The following is a 24,218-nucleotide window of genomic DNA, read 5'->3' as shown; positions in this document are numbered from 1 at the left end:
CTGTGTTTCATGTGACTTAAGTAGCATTGCTAACAAATATCCTGTATTATTAACACATATATGTGGAACCTAGAAAATGGTACAGATGAACCGGTTTGCCTGGCAGAAATAGAGACACAGATGTAGAGAACAAATGTATGGACCTCAAGGGGGGAAAGTGGCAGGGGTGGTGGTGTGATTAATTAGGAGATTGGGACTGACATGGATACACTAATATGTATAAAATGGATAACTAATAAGAACCTGCTGTATTAAAAAATCAATAAAATAAAATTCAAAAAAAAGTAGCATTTTTATGGCCCTGTGTTACTTGAGGGAATAAATGAGTGGGTGAGCAGATGAATGAAATAATACTTCTGTAGACTGAATTTTGTATTTCCCTTCCGAACACACACACACACGCGCACACACACACACACACACACACACAGACACACAAATACATATGCTGAAGTATAATCCCCAGTGTGATATTTGGAGGCAGAGACTTTAGGAGGTGATTAGGTCATGGGGATGGGGCCCTTGTGAATGGGATTGGTGCCCTTCTAAGAGGCCGCATGGAGCGCTCTTGCTCCTTCCACCTTGTGAGGTTACAGGGAAAAGACAGTCATCTGTGGACCAGGAAGTGGGTTCTCACCAGACACTGAATTTGCCAGTACCTTGATCTTGGACTTCAGCCTCCGGAACTGTGAGAAATAAATGTCTGCTGCTGACACCACCCAGTGTGTGGTGTTTAGTTATAGCAGCTGTAACGGACTAAGACATACACCAAAAGCTTGACTTTTCTCCCACAGCTGCTCCATCAGTCACTGAGATGTATTTGTCAGGAGCCCTGGTCACAGTCAAAGCTGTGCTCTGGTGGAACACTCTGTAGAAGTTTCTAGGTGGAGTTGTGTGGTGGGCTGCGATTGGTGTCCTACTGCCTGAGTTTGGAGCTAGTGACTGGGGTCTGTCAGTTACCCTTGGGAGATCTCAGGACCTGATCCGTAAAAGGGAGAAAAGAGAACGAGGGAATGACTGCAGAGGGTTACGGAATTAGGAGGAAATCCTTGGAGCAATGCCTGACTGAGAGAGTGTATACCGTGTAATGGCTGGCGGGTGTTATTTTATTACTACCGCGGCGGGCGTAGTCCTGCACTAGACCTTGTGAAGATACCAGGAGGATAACAAATGGCTCTCAGTCCAGTGTCCTGTCCCATCAGCTGGTGGAGACACGAATGGAAGAGATGGTAGGAGCCAGGTGGACGGGGCTGTCACCTAGGAAGAATTCTTATGAGAGAGAAGCCATTGTGGCCCAGAGTATATAGGGATGAGCCCATGCGATGGGGAGTCCGGCCAAGAACCCACTCGGTCCTGCTCCATCCATTGACCTCAGATTTTTCTAGTCTACCCCTTGCCGGAAAATGAGTGATAAAAGCTTAGAGATTAAGACCGTCCACAGGGCGGCAGAGACTCGGGGGGATAGAGTCATTGGTTAGCACAGGGGTGGGTGGTTCTGTTCTGGCAGGAGTGCGTAGGGGAACGGAGGGCAGTGAGAGAGAAAACAAGTTAGAGGGAGAAGGGAAGGCTGACTGCAAAGGGCGTTTGTTCATGTCCTTCAGAGAGTAAGAGCAGAGGGACTCTGTGCGGGGAGAGCCTCTGAGGTGCTGTCCTGTACAGTCTAATTTAGGGGGTTACAGTGCATAAAGAAATGTACACAAGTTAATAGCAGCTACGGTGCTACTCCTGAAATAAGTATCAAGTGTCTGTTTTATATATTCTTAATAATGAGGCCATGAGCGGCAGGTGCGCTGAGCAACAGGGATTGGAGAGAGAAAGGGACGCAGATGCAGACAGAGCTCTTCTCGCCTGAGGGAACCTTCCCATCTGCTGAGCGTTTTGTTCATTGCAGAGGCTGGTTGTGTTTTGGTAACGAAAGGCAGAAGCACTGAGGATGTTGACTCTGACGGAGGGCGGGGGGCCCGCTGGGTTGATGAATGTGAGTGTGGCTCGAGCGGCGGGGAGACCCCCGCCAGCCATCCGCCAGCACGTAGGATGAGCCAGGGGTGATGGGAGGGCGCTCGTGGCGGAGACACCTTGGGAGTGGGCTGCCCGGGGCCCACACAGGTGAGGGTCTGACAGGGCAAAAGGCAGCCTGTGCCTCGGACCCGCAGCCCTGTCCCCCATGGCCCCGCAGCTCCCCCTGCCCTGCCCCGTGCCCTCCCTTATTGAACCAGGCATTGTTTGCGACCTGCAGTCACCGTCCTGACTTTGCTCCCGACGTTTGCCTCCAGGCAGCTCCATCCACACCTTACCTGCGAGCCCCTCTCACTTGCCCAGTGTTGTCAGCGGCTTCCTACGGAGGCACTTGCTGAGGGGTGCTAGGGGAGGAAGGGGGAAACCCAGCACCTCTTAGCCAAGGGGATCGCCCAGTGTTTCGGTAAAAGGACCCAAGGCCACACCACTGAGTCCGGACCGACCTCTTTTTCTTCGGGCAGTTGGTGGTGAGATTCATGTGCCGTGAGCACCGCAGGGAGGGTGCAGGCAGACGTGAGCCTGAACTTCTGGGAGGAGCCCTGCAAGCCAGGCCGAGAGCCCCGCGGTCTGACTGCTGTAACAGAAACCTTGAACCCGGGCCGACACGGGCCTGTTTGGCTTTTAAAACGCGGAAAGGGCTCTACCTTTACAGCTGTTTCCCGTCCCGCGCAAGTCAGAGGCCTGCCTTGCTCTGCGTCTCTCCCTCTCGCTGCCGGATCCTGCCCGCGACACCCCACATCGCAGGCCGGGCATCCTCCGGCCACGTCCCTTCCGCTGTTAAGCGCGTTGACATCAGCGGTGCCGCCTTCTAGGTCTCAGTGGCTGTGCCTTCCGCCCTTGGTCTAGGCTTCACGGAACGCTGGCCTCCCTGTCTTGCTGCAGGTTTTTCGCACTCGGCGTTCACGTTCGGTATCGAGAGCCACATAAGCCAGTCCAACATCAATGGGACTCTCGTGCCGCCGGCTGCCCTCATCTCCATCCTGCAGAAGGGCCTGCAGTATGTGGAGGCCGAGATCAGCATCAACGAGGTACGTGCACCCCCGGGGCGGGCCCAGGCCGCGCGCACGCTGCATCGTGCGCGCGCACACCCTGGATCGCGCGCGCGCTGGGAAGACGCGTCACCTTAGCACACGGTTCCCCGCCATCTCTCGCGGTCGGTTAGGGTTCCTTCTCTCTTTGCGGTAAATACTTTCTTCAGTGGGGGGTGGCGCTTCTGTTGTACCCAAGGAGCAATCTTCCGAGGCCCTTTAGGTGGTTGTGTCGTTTTCCATATCCATGCGCACATCGCCAGCTGTGGACTGACGTCACACTACGTTGCCAAATGGGAAAAACACGCAGCAGATCCGCAGCTGCTTTATACGCTCATCCCTGGGTATGCACCGGGGATTGGTTCCACGACCTGCCGCAGGTACCAAAACCCGTAGTGCTCGGGTCCCACAGTTGGGCCTCCTGTATCCGCAGATTCCACATCCGCGGATTCTACCAGCCGCGAATGGTAAACGTAGTAGTAAATGTGTTGGAAAAAAAAAAAAATCCTCGTATAGTGGACCTTGCCAGTTCAGACCTGTGTTGTTCAAGGGTCAGGGGTACTTCAGGACAGGTGTGGGCCTTGCACGTGCACAGAAGACGCCCTCCCCCCCCTGGAATATTTTGAGCAGTTCAGTCGAAGAGGGATCCTGGGAAACATTTGCCTAGAATCTGTGGTTCGTGTGGACCCGACAGAGGGCACAGCCAGAGACCACGGAGGACAGATGAGGACTGTTGTGTTCGAGAGGATTTCAAGGGATGGTTTTGTTACCCGTTGAAGAGCTGCAGGGGAAGGGGGCAGTTGTATCCATAATTATAAATTTAAGTCACTCCAATTTGTTTGTGTCCCCTCCCTCTTTATAGATTGGGGCACAGTGTTCCCTCCCTCTTTATAGATTGGGGCACGATGAGTCCTTGGGCCAACTTCATACCAATTTTTAAATGGGCTCTTTTGGTTGAAAACAGTGCCCGTCTCCCCTGTTCTATTTTGCTCTTGGGATCGTACTGTGAAGATGCCCGGGGCCTCCTGTGATGTCCGAGGCCTCCCTTGCATCTCGGTCTGAGCCCCTCTTACTTTCACCGCACTTCCCGCCGTCTCTCCTTCTTTCTGCCCTCGTTTCTCCCACCTCGGTCTGGCACGCTGCCCTGCCCCAACTTCCCGTCTCCTGTCACGGTCCATCCTGCACAGCTGATGCCGTCCACTGCCCACATGCCCCTCTTTACCACCAAGTGTCCCCTTCCTGGGTCACACCACCCTCGGGCCCAAGATCTTCCTGAACCCTTCAGTTTCCTCCATCCCCTCTCCTTCTGAACTGCTCTCACCCTTACAAGCCTGTCTTTTTTTTTCTTTTCTTAACATCTTTATTGGAGTATAATTGCTTTACAATGGTGTGTTAGTTTCTGCTGTATAACAGAGCGAATCAGTTATACATATACATATGTCCTCATATCTCTTCCCTCTTGCGTCTGCCTCACAAGCCTGTCTTATGCATAGCATTTAACTCCACTTTCTCTTCAGCTTTTAAAACTACGGAAGGAATGTATCTTGTGTTCTGTCACGTGTATTCCTCTGCTGTTTTCCAAAACCCCACATCCTTAAAAACACCTGAGTGTCTGCCTACCCTGCGCTCTTTCTTGCCTAACAACGGGCAGTCTCCTCTTTCCTTGTCTTACATTGGGTGCCTGGGATCTTCCACCAGCAACTTGAGGCCCTGTCGCGTCTCTCTTTCCACAAAACAAACAAGTGTGGGGATAGGGTTACAGGACCCCAGAGGCCCCACCGGCTCTCAGATTGTGTGATGCTGAGTGAGATTGGATTTCCCTTCCCCCTGCCTCTGTGGCCCCCTGCCCCAGTTTCCACGTCTTTCATCCGCGGAGAGGCCCCCATACCTTCTCTCTCTTGGCAATTCAAAGTCCAGTGTGTCCAGAGGAGAACGAAAGGTCATCTCATTTGTCACTTAGGTTTCGGGTAGTTAAAAGTGAGACAGTGTGCTTTTACAGCTTAAACTAGAAGGTTTTTTGTCACCCTGGGCAGTTACAGCCTTTTGCAAAATCATCATCCACTTGGGGCTTGAATATACGAAGAAGGAAGGTGACGTAGAAGCCGGCTGACCAGTTGGTCAGCACTGGCCCCTCCGTGGCTGGAACCCGCGCAGCTGTGAGGTGACTGGCTCCTTTTCCCATGTTCTCTGTTATTTTATGTTGTTTCCCTGATTTTCAAGTATTGTATAGTAACCTGTAGTCAGCTGGGGTGATGTTTCATTCACACGCTGTGTTGCTGAAACTTAGGTCCTTCAGTTCTTCCTGATTTATGAGAAAACAGGCTAAAACGTGTTTGCACGTCCCGTAGACACACTGAGAGGCTCTGAGTTTCGTGTGAGTGATATCTGGAGCGCTTTCTAAGGAAAGAACTCCCTCCTGTGTTGCTAAGTGTGTATGGAAATGTTTTCATTATCTATGGAAGCCAGAGACTCCAGGGAAGTTCAGAAAACAGGAATTGTAACTAAACAGTGCTGTTGTTAGAATATCGTGGCCGTGTTAGTCTGTGCCCTGATCCCAGGAAGTCATTTCAGATGGTAACAGACGTGTGTGTTTTAGTACATCAGACGGACAGATGCGTTAGGAATCATATCGTGAGCGGTGAGGGAATGTCTGATTTGGGCCTGCGCTCTCCCAAGAGACGTCTGTCCTATCAAAGGGGACCGGTTCCACACTTGTCAGAGCGCCTGGGCGGGGTTTCCCACCCTCGGCACTCTTGACACTTGGGGGCCAGATCATTCCTTGCTCCGGGGCCGTCCTGGGCCCTGGGGGGTGTGGAGTAGCGTCCCTGGTCTCCACCCACTAGACGCCAGGAGCACCTCCACAGTCGTGACAACCAGAAATGCCTCCAGACTTGACCACATGTCCCCCGAGGGGGTAGAATCGCCCCCCTGTTGAGGACAGCGCGTCAGGGGTAGCCCTGTTGTCATGACAGGAAGTTTCCGGATTCAGGTTGGTATTTACCGAGTGCTGGGCGCCCTCTGGCAGCAGCAGGCACACCGGGCCCTCCATGGACGCTCGCTCTTGCCGGCCCCTACCCGCCTGCGCGCTCTGGGATCCCTTGCCCTGGCTCAGGACGCCCGGTCCGGCCCCGCCCGCTCGGCGGCCCCGCGGCTCCCGGGATCCTGCGTGTCTGTCCCCGACGCGCACCCGTCTCGCTGGGAGCTGACATCTGTGCCTGGGCTCTGTCCGCAGGACGGCACGGTGTTCGACGGCCGCCCGATAGAGTCGCTGTCCCTGATTGACGCGGTGATGCCCGACGTGGTGCAGACGCGGCAGCAGGCCTTCCGGGAGAAGCTGGCGCAGCAGCAGGCCAGTGTGGCGGCCACGGCGGCGGCGGCGGCCCCGGCGGCCCCGACGGCCCCGGCGGCCGTTTCCCAGCAGAACCCACCAAAGAACGGCGAGGCCACGGTGAACGGGGAAGAGAACGGAGCGCATGCGATAAGTGAGTGCGGGGCTCCAGAGCTTCGCGCTCCGGCAGCTTCTCCCTCGTCTGAGTCTGGGCAAGTCCTGCAGACCCCTTCCAGGCCTGCCTGCTGGGCGGTGCGTATGCGGCAGCGTCTAGGGCTGGCTTGTTCTGTGGCCAGGAGGGCTTCGCGCTCTGTTCTCACTGAGATCCTTGGACGCAGCATTCTCTCAGCTTTAGGAGGTTGTGCTACTCTGAGGACTCATTTGTTCCACCTGTGATTACTGTCGGGCACAAAAAGGAGGCCCCCGCGCCGTCCTCCGGCCTCGCGGACGAATTCTGACCTGACACTCGGAGCTCATGGTCACTGACGGCACCCGGCACAGACAGCAAGGGCCGTCTTATTTGGTGGTTGCAGCAGGGTCCCTGTTAGGCAATGGCCCTGAAGCGTCCGGCAGACGAGTCGGAGAGCATGAACCTTTACCCAGGGAGCCTGCCGGCACTTTGACACGCGGCGTATCAACTCGGAGACGGCTTCAGGGTCTAAGCTCAGAGTGTGTGCGCGCATTGCGCACGTGCGTGTGCGTGTGTGCATGCGCGTGAGTGTGTGCGTGCGTGTGTGTGCTTCCTCCTTTGAAAATCATTTCCCTCCGAGCAGCCATGCCGCCCCTGCGGGGGCGGCTCATCCCCCCGCCCCGGCACAGGCCGTCTCCCGCTAGAGTCGAGATGCAGCTGCAGCGCTGCGCAGGAAGCCGGGGCAGGCTGCAGCGCGGGTTATGTTACAGCAGGGTGGCTTGAAGCCCATCTGTCTAGCGTCCGATGAAAAGACCTCCCGCCGGCAGGCCCCATGATCACTGTTAACGAGGTCCAAGGTGACGGGACAGGGAAAGAAGAAGAAAAAATAGGTGGCTTGTACCCACAGGTCATTTATGGGCTGCCCACTCCCGTGGGATACATCCCTCAAGGCGCCCAAAATAAAGAAAACAGGAAGGAGGTACGTGTCCTTGTCTTTAGGCTTCCGCCCCAGGCAGCGATCCTAATTGGTGAGCTCTGAGAAACCTCTGTATCCGCCGAGACAGAAATTTTGCAAACTTATAAATTGCACCGTGTATTTTAAATCTTAACCTCTAAGGGAGTGTGGCCACGTGGAGACCGTCGCATGCCTTAAGGAACGCCGGTGGCTGGCAGGCCTTTGTTTCAGGAGTCCCTAAGCGTTACTTTTCACCCGAGGGCTGGCCGGCACCCCATCCCACGTACACCGTCCGGTGGTTTCCCACTCTCACCTTGTTCCGGAAACTAGTCCCACCTGCTCTTTGCTCCCATCTTGCTACAAGGCAGGCTGTGGCCTGAATGGAGTCTCTGAAGTGATCGTTCATTCTGATCTTCAAGAATCTTTTTTCTTGTGCCACAGAGGGGGAAAACGGCCACTACCCAGGGGGAATCTCTTCCGGGTGGCACTTAGCATGCCCTGTCGCCCTTCCAGAGCCTGGACCCTGTGGGTTATATGGAGGGAGGACTGCTTGGGTTCAGAAACCTGGTGGTTCTGCTTGGCTTGAAAAGCATGGTACGCAGACGACTCCAGTCAGAAGATAGCACTTGAGTCCCAAGACTCAGGGGTTGAGGGTAGCAAGCTTCCAGCAGAATGATGGCCTGCCCCCGTGGTAGCTTCACAGGTAGGGCGCTTCACAGCTAAGCACCTCACAGGGTGCTTCCGGGTAAGACCCATTGTCCCGTCAAGAGAAGGAACCTTCCGCCTGCTCAGGAGCCGGCTGGCTGTCATCTCTTCTGTCCAGTCTTCTTCCGGCTGTTGTTAGAAATTAGCCTCGCCCTAGTTATAGAGAGTAAATACCGGTTTTTATTCCTCTGTCAAATTTGGAGACTGTCAAGAAATGTCACGTATCTACTAAATTACACAGAACCCATGATTTGGTTGTCATCGCCATGGGTGACAGCAAAGGAGGTTGTTTGTAAAACCCACGTGCCCTGAGGATGTTTCCTTGGTATCCCTCAGACCTGTGTCTTTCCCTGTTTCCTGTGACAGATAATCATTCGAAACCAATGGAAATAGACGGAGACGTGGAGATCCCACCCAATAAAGCCACCGTCCTTCGGGGCCATGAGTCTGAGGTGTTCATCTGTGCCTGGAACCCTGTCAGTGACCTCCTGGCTTCCGGGTAAGGGTGTCCGGCTGGGGGTGCCCAGGGTCTGGGTGTCCGAGTCCTCCCTCACAGGACATGCGCTTCCCCTCCGTACCTTGTTGGTGGCATCTTCCCAGTGAGTGCAGACCAGGGCTTGGGGCGCCCCGAGTACCTCAGGCTGTGCAGAAGTGCCTGGTCCAGCCGTTTTCTCAGCGGGCTGGGGAGCAATGCACAGACATTTCAAATCACTAAGTGCAAAAAAAAGGTCGGGAAGAGAAAACCACTGTGAGTCAGCGATATCGAAAAGACGGAGGACCCCGTGCCGAGGATGCCCGACCTAGCCAGACAGCAAGTAGTGATGAGCATTGCTGGCCCTGGGACCGGAAGCTGAATGCTGTGTGTGTTCCTTGCACAGATCTGGAGATTCAACCGCAAGGATATGGAACCTCAACGAAAACAGCAACGGGGGCTCCACGCAGCTCGTGCTGAGGCACTGTATACGGGAGGGGGGGCATGACGTCCCCAGTAACAAAGACGTCACCTCGCTGGACTGGAACGTAAGCCTCCGCCCCCGCCCAGACACTTGAACATCTGTAAACCACAGCGAGGGCCGCCGTGGTGCTGATGGAGCCGGGCAGACGCAGGAAGGGGGCAGTATTGTTGGTCAGCCCCCCGGGGGGGCTGGCCCCCGTTTCTGAGCGCTCCTCCCGAGGCCCTCCGTGTTGGCGGACCTCTAGCTGGGTGTTCCGTAGCCACACGTTGGCAGGATGGAGTCTGGGGGTTTTATCGGGGAACCCGTTCTGCTGGCGCTCTGTGAGTTGTCACGAAGGAAAGATGACTTTCCACCCTGACGCTTCAGCACCTGTGTTACGTGCATTTAACACGTGAGAGACGCAGAGCTCTCTGACTTCTTTTTTTTTTTTTCTGATTGGAACATCTTTTGATTTTCTTGCCCTTTATCATGTTTATGCATATTCTGCATTTCACCACTCTTCCCCATTTGCACATATTTTGAAGAGCTCACCTAAGTCTCCAGGAGTCTCACGATAACTTTTCGTACCGTATTTTTATGGACGTCGTCAGTGGTGAGGGGTTGCAATGTGTTTTCCTTGCCCCCTCGCCTCCTTGATGGTTGTATGCGGGGAGCCTGTTTGGTCTCACGTTTTCAGTGAAGGGCAGTGCGAGCTAAAGTAGGCCAGCGTGACTGGTGAGTCTCGTGACTGGGAACCTGTTGTCGACGTCAGGTGCTGCCGCCCAGGGATAATGCGAGGGGCCCTTTTCCACTGCTGCCCCTACTAAGCTGCTTCTGTCGCTCTGTGTTTCTCTCTGGCCTGCAGAGTGACGGCACACTGTTGGCTACAGGTTCCTATGATGGTTTTGCAAGAATATGGACGGAAGACGGTAAGTCCTGACGCCCTTGTGTTGGGGTCGGAGAGGAGGTGCTTGGCCTGTCGTCATCCGGGGAACAGACTGAGGCCCGGAAGTCACCCCGCTTGCTGTGTTTGTGTTTTACGTACCAGGTAACCTGGCCAGCACCTTAGGCCAACATAAAGGCCCCATCTTTGCCTTGAAATGGAACAAGAAGGGGAATTACATTTTGAGTGCTGGAGTAGACAAAGTGAGTGTTTGCTTAAGATACATTGCTGTCCTCTGTAGGTGCCTGTTTATGTTTAATCTCAGATAACATCCTGCTTTCTACGAATTCTGAGAATTCTGCCTCCCGCTAAGAAATCAGAGGGATCTGTTTTGTTTGCTTCTGTGGTTTTGGTCTTAGTGTTCATTTCTAGCACATCGTGTCTTCACGTACCCTAGACGGCTCTACAGACCTTTATCAAAGCTCTCCCCCGGCCCGTCACACCTTTTACCTTGAGGTTCATAGTTCACTGATAGAAAGAAGAAAATCCCCAAATTGCGTTTGTCCACTGCTTGAAGAAGCCCACTGGCGTGGGGTGTCCTCTGCATAAACGTACCCCACCCGCCCAGAGTGATCTTAGGAACACAAACGGTTTTCTCTCCCCAGGCTTCCGTTTTCCCAATCTGATGACTTGTTGCCTCGCGCTGTAGACCGCAGGCTTCCCTGAGGGCAGGAGTAAGGTAGACACCCATGCGAGGGGCGGGGCTCACTGGGATGATGTGGCCCTTTTCACAGAGGGGGAAATGGAGCCCCAGAGAACTTCACTAATTTGCCTCGGGACACATTGGTATAAAGTCGGATCGGAGACTCAGGCCCTGGACGCCAATAACAACTGCCCTGTAGCTTTCACACTCTGCCAGAGAATTCTTTGCATCTTCAGGTCCTCCCTGCCCCTGAGGCCGTTCTTTATAATCATTCTGGATTTTCTACCTGATTATCTTCTGTTTCTACCAGGCGATGAACTGGATGGTTAGTGGAAATGCACATTCGGAATTCTAGTAGCCTCTGAGTCAGACACTATCTACCATGATTAGTCAACCGTGGCAGGAATAATAGTTACTTTCTGTGAAGTGATACGTTCTCGGGGAGGAAATGTAATTTAGGGATGTTGACTTTGACCTTCAGCGCGAGCTTAACCCAAAGTGGCTAAAATGTACTTCAGTTTCTTGAAAGCTTTTGTGTAAGGAATACTTTCTTTTGCCCAGTGTATATTTAACGTTAAAACATCAACAAGGGGCTTCCCTGGTGGCGCAGTGGTTGAGAGTTTGCCTGCCGATGCAGGGGACATGGGTTCGTGCCCGGTCCGGGAAGATCCCACATGCCGCGGAGCAGCTGGGCCCGTGAGCCATGGTCGCTGAGCCTGCGCATCTGGAGCGTGTGCTCCGCAACAGGAGAGGCCACAGCAGTGAGAGACCCGCGTACCATCAACAAGTTGTTACAATTATTGATGGTAGTAGGTGAAATTGTATCAGAATTGTGGAAGGGTTTATATGTTCTCTGCCTTGCCAGATTTGTGAGTGGCTCAATTAAGGAAAACAGTTATACTCTGTCAAACAAAAAATTGTTGGGAATTCCCTGGCAGTCCAGTGGTTAGGACTCCGCACTTTCGCTGCCAAGGGCCCGGGTTCAGTTCCCGGTTGGGGAACTAAGATCCTATTAAGCTCTGCGGCGCGGCCCCCCAAAAAAGCAAACTGTTAATTGGTCTGGAGCTGACCGAAAGTTTCAGAGATACTCATTGCTCTGAGTACTTCCTCTGAAAATTACTGCTGTCGATACGGAATAGAACTAGTTCTTCTTAAAGTAAAATCTTTATTAAACGTCATTGACAGGGAGGTGTAAAGGTTCCAATTCAGTTGAAAATTCCAGTTGATTAAGAACTAATTCCAGTGGTCTTCATCGAGCTGCCAGATGGCTTCTTCCCTAAGTGTCTCCCAACATTAGTACAGTCGTAAGCATTTGTGATTTACTTTGTTTTCCGGGGAGGAGATCTTTTTTTTTTTTTTTTCTCCTTCTATATAGACCAATAAATCAGTGCCAGACCCCAGTGTAACCCAATTCTCTACTCTGTCTAGTGATCCCAATTCACGGAGTGAGTGACGGTCAGGGGAATTTTCAGAAATACCCATTTCTGCAGCTTTTCATTGGGAAAAGTACCAAAAAGGTGTTTATCGTTACAGTTTTTTCAATAGTTTTTCATGTTTGGGGATAAGGGGGATTTCCCACCAAAACTGGTAGTTTTGCGAGTATCAGTTCCAGCTGCTGTGTCTGGTGGAGTAACCAGCGCACGTGGCCAACTTCATGAGTGTGACCCTCCGGATCGTTAAGTGTGTAAGAGACACCCTGGGTTCCAAAGACACGGGTGAAAAAGAGAATGCTACGAGTATATGGATCTTATGTTGAAACGATAATATTTTCGCCATGCTGGAGTGAAATGAATTTTGTTAAAATTAGTTTTACTGGTTTCTTTTTTAATTTTTTCGTGTGGTGACTGAACATTTTAAACTTCCTGTGTGACTTGCATGCTATTTATATAGTGTTTATTGGACAGTGCTGCTTTAGAAAGAAGAGGGGCTCACTGCATTTTCTTATATCATAAATTTTTCTAGAGAAAACTTTGCAAGAAGAATAGTAACTAACTTTTTTTTTTTTTTTTTTTTGCGGAGCACAGACAACAATAATTTGGGATGCCCACACAGGAGAGGCCAAACAGCAGTTTCCGTTTCATTCCGGTGAGTATTTTTTTTAAATTTCCCTTTTTATTCTTTGTCATTCAAAAATAGTAATTCAGAGTCCTAGGAGGTGTCCCTTAAAGTAATGGTGAACGCTTAGAGGATGGCAGGCACGGAATATAGCTGGTAGGGAGGAAACCCTTCTCACAGGAAGCACTGCTCTTGAGGCCTCCAACATACAGATACCCTCGGCGCTCGCTCACTCCAAAGTTTCATTGCAAAGCTGCAAACCCCAGCCGAACTGGTGTGGGCTCCCTTCTGCTGCTGCCCCAAGGGCGCTGTGTCAGGGGCGTCCCTAAGACCTCGCCCGGCGTCAGCAGTTCACCCAGGACGACTCCCAGGGCGTGCAGCTGAATTCATAGCGCAGATGTATTACAGTAAAAGGATACAAAGCAATGTCAGCAGAGGGCAAAGGCACACGGGGCGAGATCCAGACCTTCCAAAGGTTGTCTCCTGACGGAGTCGCGTAGGACATGCTGGGTTCCCCCGAAAGCAAGCGGTGATCATGCGTGTGACAGGTCGTGTGAAGTCAGCAGAGCCTGGTGCCCAGCATTTCTGGTTCGTAGGCACCCTGTGCCCGCCTGCACCCGAATGCTTCACTCCCAGGAGGAGCGTGGGATTCAGTATAAACCACGTTGTTTGCACAGACGGTGGAGGCGCAGAAGCCGTTCTTACCAGTTAGGCCATGGTGGGAAGTCCGAATTCCCAGACTCGGGCCAACGCCATCCTTGCCGCCAAGCCTTCCTACAGGGAGCCGCGTCAGGCCTGCAGTGGTCTTGCCTGGACGGATGTGTAGCTGCTGTTCTCGACCGCACACGTCTGTGTGTGTGTTGGGTCCTCACCAGGCCACGTGGGGCAGCCAGGGGTCTAGGGAGTCCAGGTTCCCAGATTCCCCCCTGATGCTTCATGTTCTGTGGGACTGAGTCCTGTTGTTAGATGTGGTCTCTTATCTGAGGACAGAGGTGGAAACTGATAAACTGTTGGGAGAAGCTGGCTTGAAGTCGACAGCAGGGCGTAGGTGCCGCTTCCCGTCACGGGAGGCGTCTGCTCCACTGAGAGGGAATCGCTGCGTGTACAGGGTGAACATCTTGCTGTGTCAGGTGGCCCGGGACAGTGTTTAGGAGGGGAGCAGAGAGGCTTTCCTGCTAGGTATTCCTGGGTGCCTGGTGACGGTCTGAACCAGAGGACTGGCCCTGAGGACTCCCCAGGACGGTGCATCTCCTCCGTGCCCAGGGAGGGCTCCACGCGGGGGACGTGGTCCTGCAGGGAGCAGACTAAGAGGAAAGGTCCCGACCAGGCCTTGACACGACTGGGACACATGCGTGGACGCCAGCCTCTGTGACTCCACGCGGCACTCCGTTCCCTCCTGACGGAGGCAGACCTGGGAGGCGCCGGCTTGCACCCCGCTACCCCGGAGAGGCAGCCCACCTCTTCCACGGCTGTCCTTGGGACCACACCGGAGACACCTGCTGGGGCTGCCAGTGAATTTTCTTGTTGCTTTAATCTGATACCGTTGATGATGTGGAAGTTGGTGGACGTTTTATAGAATATATTTCCCCACGAGGAAATGGGCAGGGCTCCAAGAGCAGGCAGCCTGGCGTCCCGACCTGTGTCTGTGTCTGTGTCTGTGTGTGTGTCTGTGTCTGTGTCTGTGTCTGTGTCTGTGTCTGTGTGTCTGTGTCTGTGTGTGTGTGTCTGTGTCTGTGGGTGTGTATGTGTGTGTATGTGCCTGTGTCTGTGTGTGTGTCTGTGTGTGTCTGTGTCTGTGTGTGTGTGTGTCTGTGTCTGTGTGTGTCTGTGTGTGTCTGTGTCTGGGTGTGTGTGTGTGCGCCTGTGTGTGTGTATGTGCCTGTGTGTGTACGTGTCTCTGTGTGTGTGTGTCTGTGTGTGTGTGTGTGCCTGTGTGTGTGTGTGTCTGTGTGTGTGTGCGCGCGCCTGTGTGTGTCTGTGTCTCTGTGTGTGTGTGTTTGGAGCGGGCAGAATATACAAAGCACTCGCCACTGTCTAGTTGCACGACATTTCTGTCATCCCGTAAGGAGACCCCTTACCCATGAAGAGCTCACTGTCCATTCCCCCTTCCCCATCCCCGGCACCCCAGCCTCCAGGTTTTGATCTGTGTGTGTCGTCTCCATGTCAGACTTCTGTGCCGTAGACTCTGCAGACCAAAGCAAGTGAGCCTGGTGGGTTTCCATCGTGTTTGGCATAAATCCCAAGACCATCCCTACCTCTGCTGCCGGGACAGATGCAGTGACAGGGCAGAGGCGTAGAGCCCCAGGTGTGCTGACATCGGTGCGCACGTGGTGGGGGATATCTGTGATGAAGAGAGCTCTGGCTTCTGTTTTTCAGAGGATGATTTGCCCAAAATAGCCATCAGTAAGGTTCGTCTAACAGTTTTATCTTAAGAGTTCGTGTACCAAGGCTTCCAGCGGAAATTAGTATTCCCAGAGCATTCCCAAGGTCCATGGGATGGCTTTCCATCCCGCAGACCACATGTCTCTTGTGTCCTGAGAGAGCTTCTCCTGAGAGAGCTTCTCACCTGCGGTGTTGCTGCCCACGAGGTCGACCCGTATCCCGTTGCTGGGGCAGGAAGCTCTGTGTGTTCTCTGCTCTTTCTTTGTAGTGACAAGTGGTGTGGTAGAGACTGTCCAGGATGGAAGGAAAGAAACGGTGCTGTTTTTCAGGAGGAAGCGCAGGCAGGGAGAGCGGTAGGGGCACCTTTCCTTAGCATTTGATGGGTTGATCTGTGAAACCGCCTTGCCCCGTAGGTGTTCGCCATGAAGGCCTGGTGGGGCGCGTCCGCTGTTTACCAACAGCAGGAAGTGTCAGCTCAGAGCCTGACGGCGTTCCCCCGCTCAGCAGTGACAAGGAACAGTTACCAATCGACTACTGATAACACGCGACGGCTTGGATAGGTTCTCGAGGGGGTTCTGCCGCATGGAGAAAGCCCGTCTGCAGGGGTCACGTGCTGGATGACGCCATTGACATAACATTCTCGAAATGACGAAATGTTAGATGTGGAGCCAGAGTTGAGGGGTGGTCCGGGGGGGCTCGGTGTGCTGGTAACGTGGCACAGGGAGGTCCTCGTGGTGATGGAACAGGGTTCTGGATCTTGACTGCGGTGGTCGTTACACAGGCCTGCGCGTGTGATCAAACAGTGCCGCACTGCACACACGTGGCGCGCGTTCACCTCCTGGGTCTGGGCGTTGTACTGTAGGGGCATAAGATGCCACCGGGGGGGAAGGGTACAACGTGGGGCCTCTCTATTACATCTCTGCAGCGTCCTGCGATTCCGTAAGCATTTCAAAATTAAATTTTTTTTTAAAAAAAGCGAAGTAATGCTTGGCTGTACCTGGACTGCTGCCGACGGTCAAACCTCATTGGCCAAGTGTGGGCAGGGAGGCCACACAGACCCCCAGAATAGCTTAGCCCCACCCACACTGGATGGTGAGCTCCCGGGGGCAGGGCAGGGTCCTGGCAGCAGCATCGACGCAGAATGGGGCCAGACACCTGAGTACACAGCATCCTCCGTTTAGATGGCAGGGGTTCAGCGCACGTTAATTCTTAACGGCCAGGTGCTGGTCACCAGCCCCCGAAACGCCCGCCAGATTGTCCCTCTTCCAGGCGTATTAATTGCACACCCCGCTGCAGAGGCTGGCCCAGGAATTCGTGATTTGGCTCCTGCAGTGTCGTAAACAGCAGCAGCTGCGGCTTTGCTCTTCGCGCTCTGGCTCCCGGGAACATCCTTCTGACCAAGTGGATCCGGTTCCTTTGTTCCACTGGGCACACGTGGGAAATGCAGCAGAAACCGTGGGCCCGTGCTGGACCGCTCTGCAGGGGGTGTGACACACAGAGATGCACGCCCTGGGGTGTTGAAAGAGCCTGCTGCCTCCCGGCCACATCCTCCCACCCGTAGACTCTGTGTGGGGACAGAGCTGGACAGGGGAGCCAAGGGGATCCAGCCCTGCAGCTGTGGAAGGCTGGCGCGTGTGCACGGGTGCACCTCTTGCTTTAAGGCTGAGCACGGGAGGGGCAGTCCGAGTTAGCGTATCCTGAGGAAGCTGGATTCTTCTCCCAATTCAGTGCTGACCTGCCTGTAAGAAACACACGTGGGACATGGTCAGGGATCGATCTGTCGATGAAGATCTCACCAGGGGCTTGCAGGACTTAACCCTCTGTTTGTCCAGAAACAAGGAAGTGTGTGGAGAGAACAAAGATGCTTAGTCGTCTCTCGGGGAGGTCGGGAGAAGGGAAGAGGGCCGTCACCATCCCCCAAACCTCACAGAGCTCTTGGAGCCACTCGCCCCTGAGAAAGGCCCAGGAGCCAGAGGCAGCGTTCACCATAAGGTCACTTGCGTCCCCTCAGGCTGTCCCCTTGTCAACGATGAGCATCCTCCAGTTGGTGGAATGCATTCATTGTGTGGTGGGGGATTTTGGGGGGCCGCGGCACGTGGCCTGCGGGATTTCAGTTCCCCAGCCAGGGATGGAACCCGGGCCCTCGGCAGGGAGAGCACGGAGTCCTAACCACTGGACCACCAGGGAAGTCCCTGTGGGAGATTTTCTCAGTGCGGATACCTTGAACACAGGATATGAAATCTTTTTCCTCTCCTCTCTATCTAAAACACATCCAGTCAGCCCAGCACAGTGATATTCCTGGGAGCGGCAAGGTGCGGGAGAAGACGGCGTGCTTCTCCCCTACCCTGTCTCACCTGTGCCAGGGGAGCAAGAGACTGCGCTTATGCCGCCCGAGGTGTCACGGGGTCTCGCTCCGGAGGCCTCTGGGCATCCCTCCAAATGGGAAGGACAGACTTTCAGGTCTGTGGGGGACAGAGGCTGTGTTCACACTGGGGGTGCTGCTTTATCTTGTCCTTAGGCATCTTGACGATGCTGTTACTTCTTCTAAGTTGCCTGAGCTCTGTGCACAACTGCTAAGTGCAAATGTTCCCCGCTGACCATTTGCTGCTCCACAGCCCCTGCCCTTGACGTGGATTGGCAGAACAACACTACCTTTGCTTCGTGTAGCACAGACATGTGTATCCACGTCTGCAGACTCGGCTGTGACCGCCCGGTCAAAACGTTCCAGGGACACACAGTAAGTGCGAGTTCTGACTGTGGGGCTCAGGTTCGTGCGAATGTGCTGGGAGCTGGGAGCTGGCTCCTCTCTGCCTAGAGTTAAAGGATGCTGTGACTGCAGACCAGTTCTTGTGCAGCCCACTGCTCCTTGGGCTGTTGTAGCTATCTCAGGTGATTGGCTAACCCAGTTATCCATCTGGGAAGGCAGTGTAAAAAAAAAAAGTGACCTGAGATGAGCCAGATGTTGGATTTTGCAGGAAAGACTTTAAAGTAGCTATTATTAGACTGTATGAGGAAACAAAGGAAAGGCTGTTTGTAATGAGTGAATAGATGCAGAAGGGCAGCAGAGGAAGGAAAACTGTTCTTAAAACAGTCAAGGGGAAATCTCAGAATTGAGAGGTAGAATGTCTGAAGTGAAAATCTTAATGGATGGTGGAGGGATTGCAGAAATAAGGTTAGTAAACCTGAAGAGAGATCACAGAAGCTAGCCAATTTGAAGAACTGATAAAAGATTGAACAAATGAATAGAGGCTTAATGACCTACGAGACAGTGTGAAGAGCTCTAGCATATATGTGTAATGGAGAGAGAAGAAAAGAATGGAACAGAAAAATTATTTGAAACGATGATTTTGCCAAATTTTCCTAAATTTGGTGGAAAACAACATTCAATCCAAGAAACTCAAGACACCAGCTGACTTCTCACTGAATTCCTTTTTTTAATTAATTAATTTTTTTTATCGAGGTGTAGTTAATTTACAATATTATATAAGTTTCAGGTGTACAACATAGCGATTCAAATTTTTGAAGATTATAATCTATTTATAGTTATTATAAAATATTGGGTATATTCCCTGTGCTGTACACTATATCGTTGTAGCTTATCTATTTTATGCGTAATAGTTTGTACCTCTTAATCCCCTCCCCGTCTTGCCCCTCCCCCTTCCCTCTCCCCAGCAATAACCGTTAGCTTGTTCTCTGTATCTGTGAGTCTGCTTCTTTTTTCTTTTTTTTCTTTTTTGCGGTACGGGGGCCTCTCACTGCTGTGGCCTCTCCCGTTGCGGAGCACAGGCTCCGGATGCGCAGGCTCAGCGGCCATGGCTCACGGGCCCAGCCGCTCCGCGGCATGTGGAATCCTCCCGGACCGGGGCACGAACCCGCGTCCCCTGCATCGACAGGCGGGCTCTCAACCACTGCGCCACCAGGGAAGCCCTGCTTCTTTTTTCTTATATTCACTAGTTTGTTGTATTTTTTTGGATTCCACATATAAGTGATAGCGTACGATATTTGTCTGACTTAGTTTATTCACTAAGCACAACACCCTCCAAGTTCATGTTGTTGCCAGCGGCAGAATTTCATTCTTTTCTTGTCTGAGTAGTATTCCGTGTCTGTGTGTGTGTGTGTGTGTGTGTGTGTGTGTGTGTGTGTGTGTGCGCCACATTTTCCTTATCCACTCATCTGTTGATGGACACTTAGGTTGCTTCCATGTCTTGGCTATTGTAAATAACGCTGCTGTGAACATTGAGGTGCGTGTGTCTTTTCAAATTAGCATTTTTGTTCTCTGGATGCATCATCAGATCCTCCCGCATAGCCCATGAGGCTCTTTGCAGCCTTTCCCTGGCAGATCCCTCTAGTGTGCAACGCCCCCGCCTCTACCCCGGTCCTCCTGGAGGACCTGCTGGCTTTGAGCGCCTCACACCTGCACTGTTCCCCACCTTTGACTCACGGCGTCCCTTGCCACTAACTTACCTGACATAAGTTGCGTTGTCCTTGGCACTTGCGTTCCCTTAGTACCCACTTCCTCCAGCATCTGTCCCTACAGGTCCCTGCTTCCAAAAGAAGGTTCTTTCAGAGCCCAGGGACCAGTTGTCCCGTTACCATCTTGTCGTGGCTATAAACAGACCCTTCTTTTTTAATTTTTCTGACCTAAACTTACTTCTCCTCTACGCCTAGACCGTCCCCGAGCTTTCACTAGGAAATCTTTGTGACTTGCCGTATGCCCCATTCGGGACTTTTGTGCCATCGCACCACCTGGCTCTTTAAACGGGTCTCATTGCAGCCCATCATTCCACACACGCTGTGAGCTAAATGTAGTCCAGCTGATTTCTTCCCGAGACCCTGTGAGCCGTTTCTGGGTGCTTTCTGGGTATTGTGACTTGGGCTGCAGAGGGAGGGAGAGGAAAGTCCACTTGCACCCTGGAAGATGCGAGGGGGTTCGACTGGGGACAGTCAGTGGGCACCAGCTCCCTCTTGCAGGCAGGCCCTTGGAGATGCGCCCTCGGGTTCTGTTCTCAGCAGTTACACTCAGAGCCTCCCACGCTGCCCTTGTCCCCGGTGCGCACCTCTCGCCAGGCACCGCCTCTCTTGGTGTCCTCCTGGGTCCGCTTGCCTGTGCACACCCTCTGTCCGACCGCCTCGACCTCCCGGGCTCACCCACAGACCCGCTCCTTGTACTGCAGGCTCCAATCCCTCCCTTTTTTCTGGGCCTTCCACCACGGGTACCACATGGAACACAGATGCAGCCTTATCCCTCCCTGTCTCGCACCGTTCAGCACTCAGTGCCCTTAGCAAGTAGCGTGACCATTACCATTTATCATCCAAACCAGAGCACTTAGCAGCGTGGGATTAATTGGGAAGTTAATTATGGGTGTGAAATGAGTTAATTGTTAGGCTGCAGCAACAGGCATGAGGGAACGGGACGGGGCTCCACGGTCCCCCTACTAGAAATGGGAGGCCCGAGACCCGCGGCTGGCTCCCGCCGTCTCTCCCCGGCCCACCCCGCCGGGCACATCGTTCCCCGCCTCCACTCAGCTGCAGGCGGCTCCCTTGCCCACGGGAGCATTTGCCTCGTCCTCCAGGATTTAGCCTCGAGGTCCCCTGGCCTCCAGAACCGGAAGGCCGCCTGCGGCCTTGTTCCTTTCTGCGCCTCCCCCCCGCCCCGGTCCCCTTCGCACACTGGCCCGCCTGCTAGAGCTTTCCATATGGGCCGAGTTACGGCGTTCTGTTTACTTGGCTCTGTTTGCTCTGGAAGTAGCCAGGTCACGTGTGCTCGTCTGCGTGTGTGTGTGTTCAGGTCACAGCGTCTTGGGCCTGGGTTTACCCCTCTGGCAACCTTGCTTCTTTACGTTTCCTCCCCCTCCACTCAGCACCAAAAGAGACGTGTCCTGACAGATTTAGACAGAGCGGGCAGCTGCTGTATCAAGAGTGAGCAGGAAAATGGCTTTCCGAGTCAGCTTTAAAATAACTTACAGGTCTTCCTGGTTTTACGTGCTGCCCTTACGCTGTGTAAATTCATTCGGCTTCCTTCCTAGTTGTGATTTTTTTTTTCTCCTTAGAGAGCTGAGATGGGGGTGGCTGCTTATGTGTGGCACACGGCTGTACATTTCGTATCACGGAGCTAGGCGGAGTAAGGAAAGGGGGCATGTGCACGTGGCCTGGGCGTGTTCTTTTCTATCCAGGGTGGATGCAAGTAGGCTTTTTGCAGAGGACGGTGCGTTCCTTCCCCCTGCTGGAAGGTTGTATTACTGCGCCCAGGCCCTTCTTTCTTTTTGAAACCCTTTGCTCTCTTTCAGAATGAGGTCAATGCCATCAAATGGGACCCTTCTGGGATGTTGCTAGCATCCTGCTCTGATGACATGACATTAAAGGTAAAGCATTCTAAAAGGCTGAGCCGTTTGACCCCAGACGACCCCCTGTACTCAGTGCTGGTCTTAACATTCACTGCTCCCCCGGCTGCATATTCTGTTCTGAGCGCTGTTCCCGCTTGGCAAATGGCAAGTCGCTGTCCTGCAGTGACCTCCTGCTTCATCCTGCCCTTCCTGCGGCCTTTCTCATGGGCGCCCCCTAGTGTTCAGCCGGCCCCTCTGCTGGCCAGTCTGCCAGCTGCCCACCCCGCTGGGCGTGAGCTTCCCAGAGGCGGGAACCTAAGGAACGCTCCCAGCAGGGATGGTGGAGAACCTCCCCCGGTGGGAGAAGCAGCCGTTGCTCACCTTGTCCCCAATGTGTTCTCTAGATCTGGAGTATGAAGCAGGATACGTGTGTTCATGACCTTCAAGCTCACAGCAAAGAAATATATACCATAAAGTGGAGTCCCACCGGGCCAGCCACCAGCAACCCCAACTCCAACATCATGCTAGCAAGGTAAAGGGGAGACAGCCCTCAGCCCGGTCTCGGTTCCTAAAAGTAGCCGTGCTCACTGTGGCTGAGCCAGCAACATGGCCGGGAAACGTTATTCATATCCAGAGAGCCCAGAAAATGTTGCCAAGTTGTCTTCCAAATGTGCTTACACCCTTCCAAAGAACGGAGAGGCGGCTGATTTTGAAAGGGCCCCGAGACATAAATTATCACGTGACGGCTAACTTGAGGTAAGGACGGTCTTAACCATGAGGCTGGTGAGAGGAATCAATACATGTCCGGGCCCCCGGCGCTTTGCTTTCCTGATGGAGAAAGGAAACAATTCAGCTTGGACCTCGGGCTTGGTGTACTTGGTTCAACTTGGAGCTGCAGGTGGTGACAATGCTGAATGGTGGTAAAGTCTCCCCAGCCGCAGCCAGATCTGACCTAACCGTTTATACAGTGAACGCCCCCCTTCCGCCAGGACACCAGCATTGGAGGCAGAGGAGTGGCCAGTCAGTCAGATGCCAGAATTGGGAAGAGTGGTTGTAAGTCACCACAGTGGCCTCCGCAGAACTACGTCACTTAGGCTGCGGTCAGCAGACTTGTCCCCGCGCTCATTGGACCCCATGCACGATATAATGTTCCAATCCCAATACGATATTTTAACACGAACCTTTAGAAAAACGAACTAAAGAGATTCTGAATTTCCGGATTACTTAGGGGTCCGGAGACCGTGATCCAACAGAGCGTGGGTGAGTGTTTAGCTGTTTGGCCTGGGAAAGACCAGGCTTGCAAGGAATGTTTCCCTGCCAGGAAGCACGAGTGGGTTGGTTCTGTATAGGTGCAGAGAACAGGGTTGTGGGGAGAAGTGGCCGGTGGCATGGCCCTCCTATAAATGAGGGAGAGCCCTCCGTCTTTGTTGTGTAGCTGTGGGGTGGGCGGCCTCGCCCGGCAGCAAGGACTCTTGTCACTGAGAGGACCGACCCCAGGCCACCTCTTAGAAAACACTGGACGGAAGTCCCACATCGGCTGAAAGGCCGATCCAGAAAGACACGAAGGCTGTTACTTTCTTATTTCAAGTAACTGTCGTGAAATCCACTTAAATGTCTAGGGTACAGGTTTTCTTTATAACGTGGAAGGTGCTTTGTATCACGTGGCACCCGTTACGAGCGTAAGCGATCGTTCTACTTAACGAGCATAGAGGGACATGCTGCTGCCTGGAAGCCCCTGCAGAGAGAAGGAGCGCCGGGTGAAGCATCTTTGTGCTGTGTACTCTTCTTTCAAATTTGGAAATTACTGAAATTTGCAGCTCCCAGGAGTGCGATTGTGTATTTGGATGCAATTATATTTTAATTCTGTACTCGCTTGGTTTGGTATTTCCCCAAATACGGCTCTCAGCACTGTTTTAGTTGGCAACGATAGATGTTGTGTTGGTAAGTTGGGGGAGCACTTTAGAAAATGTAGTGAATACAAAAGTACGTATCATTCATATCTTAGAAAAGCACACAGACAAATGAGTGTGGACGTCAGTTTGTTTCCCTCGTAACAGCACCCAAAAAAAGGAGAAGATTTGTTTTACGACCGTGGCTTTGTTTTCAGTGTATCTGGTTCATGGTTTAGAAGAGGAAGAGTGTACCCGCTTGTTGTCTCGAAACGTAAGAGCCAGGAAGGGAGAGCAGCGCCTGCTGTCCGTGCCGCGTCTTAGGGAAACAGTCGGGACCCCGCGTGTGTTGTGGTGACGTTTTCTCTCCCGTCTTTCCAGTGCTTCGTTCGACTCTACAGTTCGACTGTGGGACGTGGAGCGGGGTGTTTGCATCCACACACTCACCAAACACCAGGAACCAGTCTATAGTGTAGCTTTTAGCCCCGACGGGAAGCACTTGGCCAGCGGCTCCTTTGACAAGTGTGTGCACATCTGGAACACTCAGGTAATTCCCTGATTCCCACTGCCCACTCCTCTCCAGAGGGAGCACCCCCACAGTCGTGTTTTCGGTGGCCCACGCCCAGAACGGCAACCAGGGAATGAGTGTGTGCTCAGGAATGCCTCACCTCAGACGCGGAGCCGTGACACAAACCCCAGCTCCCCGGGTGGACCCCAGACCCGGTGCCATCTGCCCTGTGTTCCGTGGGGGCGGTCGGTCTTCCCCGCCAGGGATGCCCATCGACTCGTTGCTTTTTCTGAGTCCTTGGCGGGTAAGCCTTCCACCTGCCACTTCCTTCTCTTGGGCGTGAGGAGTCACCTTGGAAGATCGTACCCCAGTCATCTT

At 53.2% G+C, this 24,218-nt stretch overlaps 1 protein-coding gene across 19 annotated transcripts in view; it reads left to right on the top strand.

The window, feature by feature from the left end:
• Nucleotides 1–24,218, top strand: part of TBL1X (transducin beta like 1 X-linked) — a 225,265-nt gene that overhangs the window by 196,934 nt on the left and 4,113 nt on the right. For 7 of the 19 annotated variants that reach the window (XM_073799405.1, XM_073799394.1, XM_073799400.1 and 4 more), the window contains 12 exons: nt 2,899–3,044; nt 3,308–6,526; nt 8,529–8,661; nt 9,041–9,182; nt 9,963–10,026; nt 10,146–10,243; nt 12,708–12,768; nt 17,736–17,857; nt 21,408–21,482; nt 21,848–21,975; nt 22,134–22,199; nt 23,714–23,879. In XM_073799405.1, the coding sequence (XP_073655506.1) occupies nt 6,010–6,526; nt 8,529–8,661; nt 9,041–9,182; nt 9,963–10,026; nt 10,146–10,243; nt 12,708–12,768; nt 17,736–17,857; nt 21,408–21,482; nt 21,848–21,975; nt 22,134–22,199; nt 23,714–23,879 (1,572 nt within the window). In that variant the 5' untranslated portion in view covers nt 2,899–3,044; nt 3,308–6,009. Of the gene's footprint in view, nt 1–2,898; nt 3,045–3,267; nt 6,527–8,528; nt 8,662–9,040; nt 9,183–9,962; nt 10,027–10,145; nt 10,244–12,707; nt 12,769–17,735; nt 17,858–21,407; nt 21,483–21,847; nt 21,976–22,133; nt 22,200–23,550; nt 23,607–23,713; nt 23,880–24,218 lie in introns of all 19 variants that reach the window. The other 12 variants (XR_012329316.1, XR_012329315.1, XM_073799402.1 and 9 more) reach the window with 10 other exon arrangements.

Source organism: Tursiops truncatus, chromosome X, assembly GCF_011762595.2.
Source record: "Tursiops truncatus isolate mTurTru1 chromosome X, mTurTru1.mat.Y, whole genome shotgun sequence".
Taxonomy (NCBI): domain Eukaryota; kingdom Metazoa; phylum Chordata; class Mammalia; order Artiodactyla; family Delphinidae; genus Tursiops; species Tursiops truncatus.
This window is presented reverse-complemented; position numbering and strand designations above follow the sequence as displayed.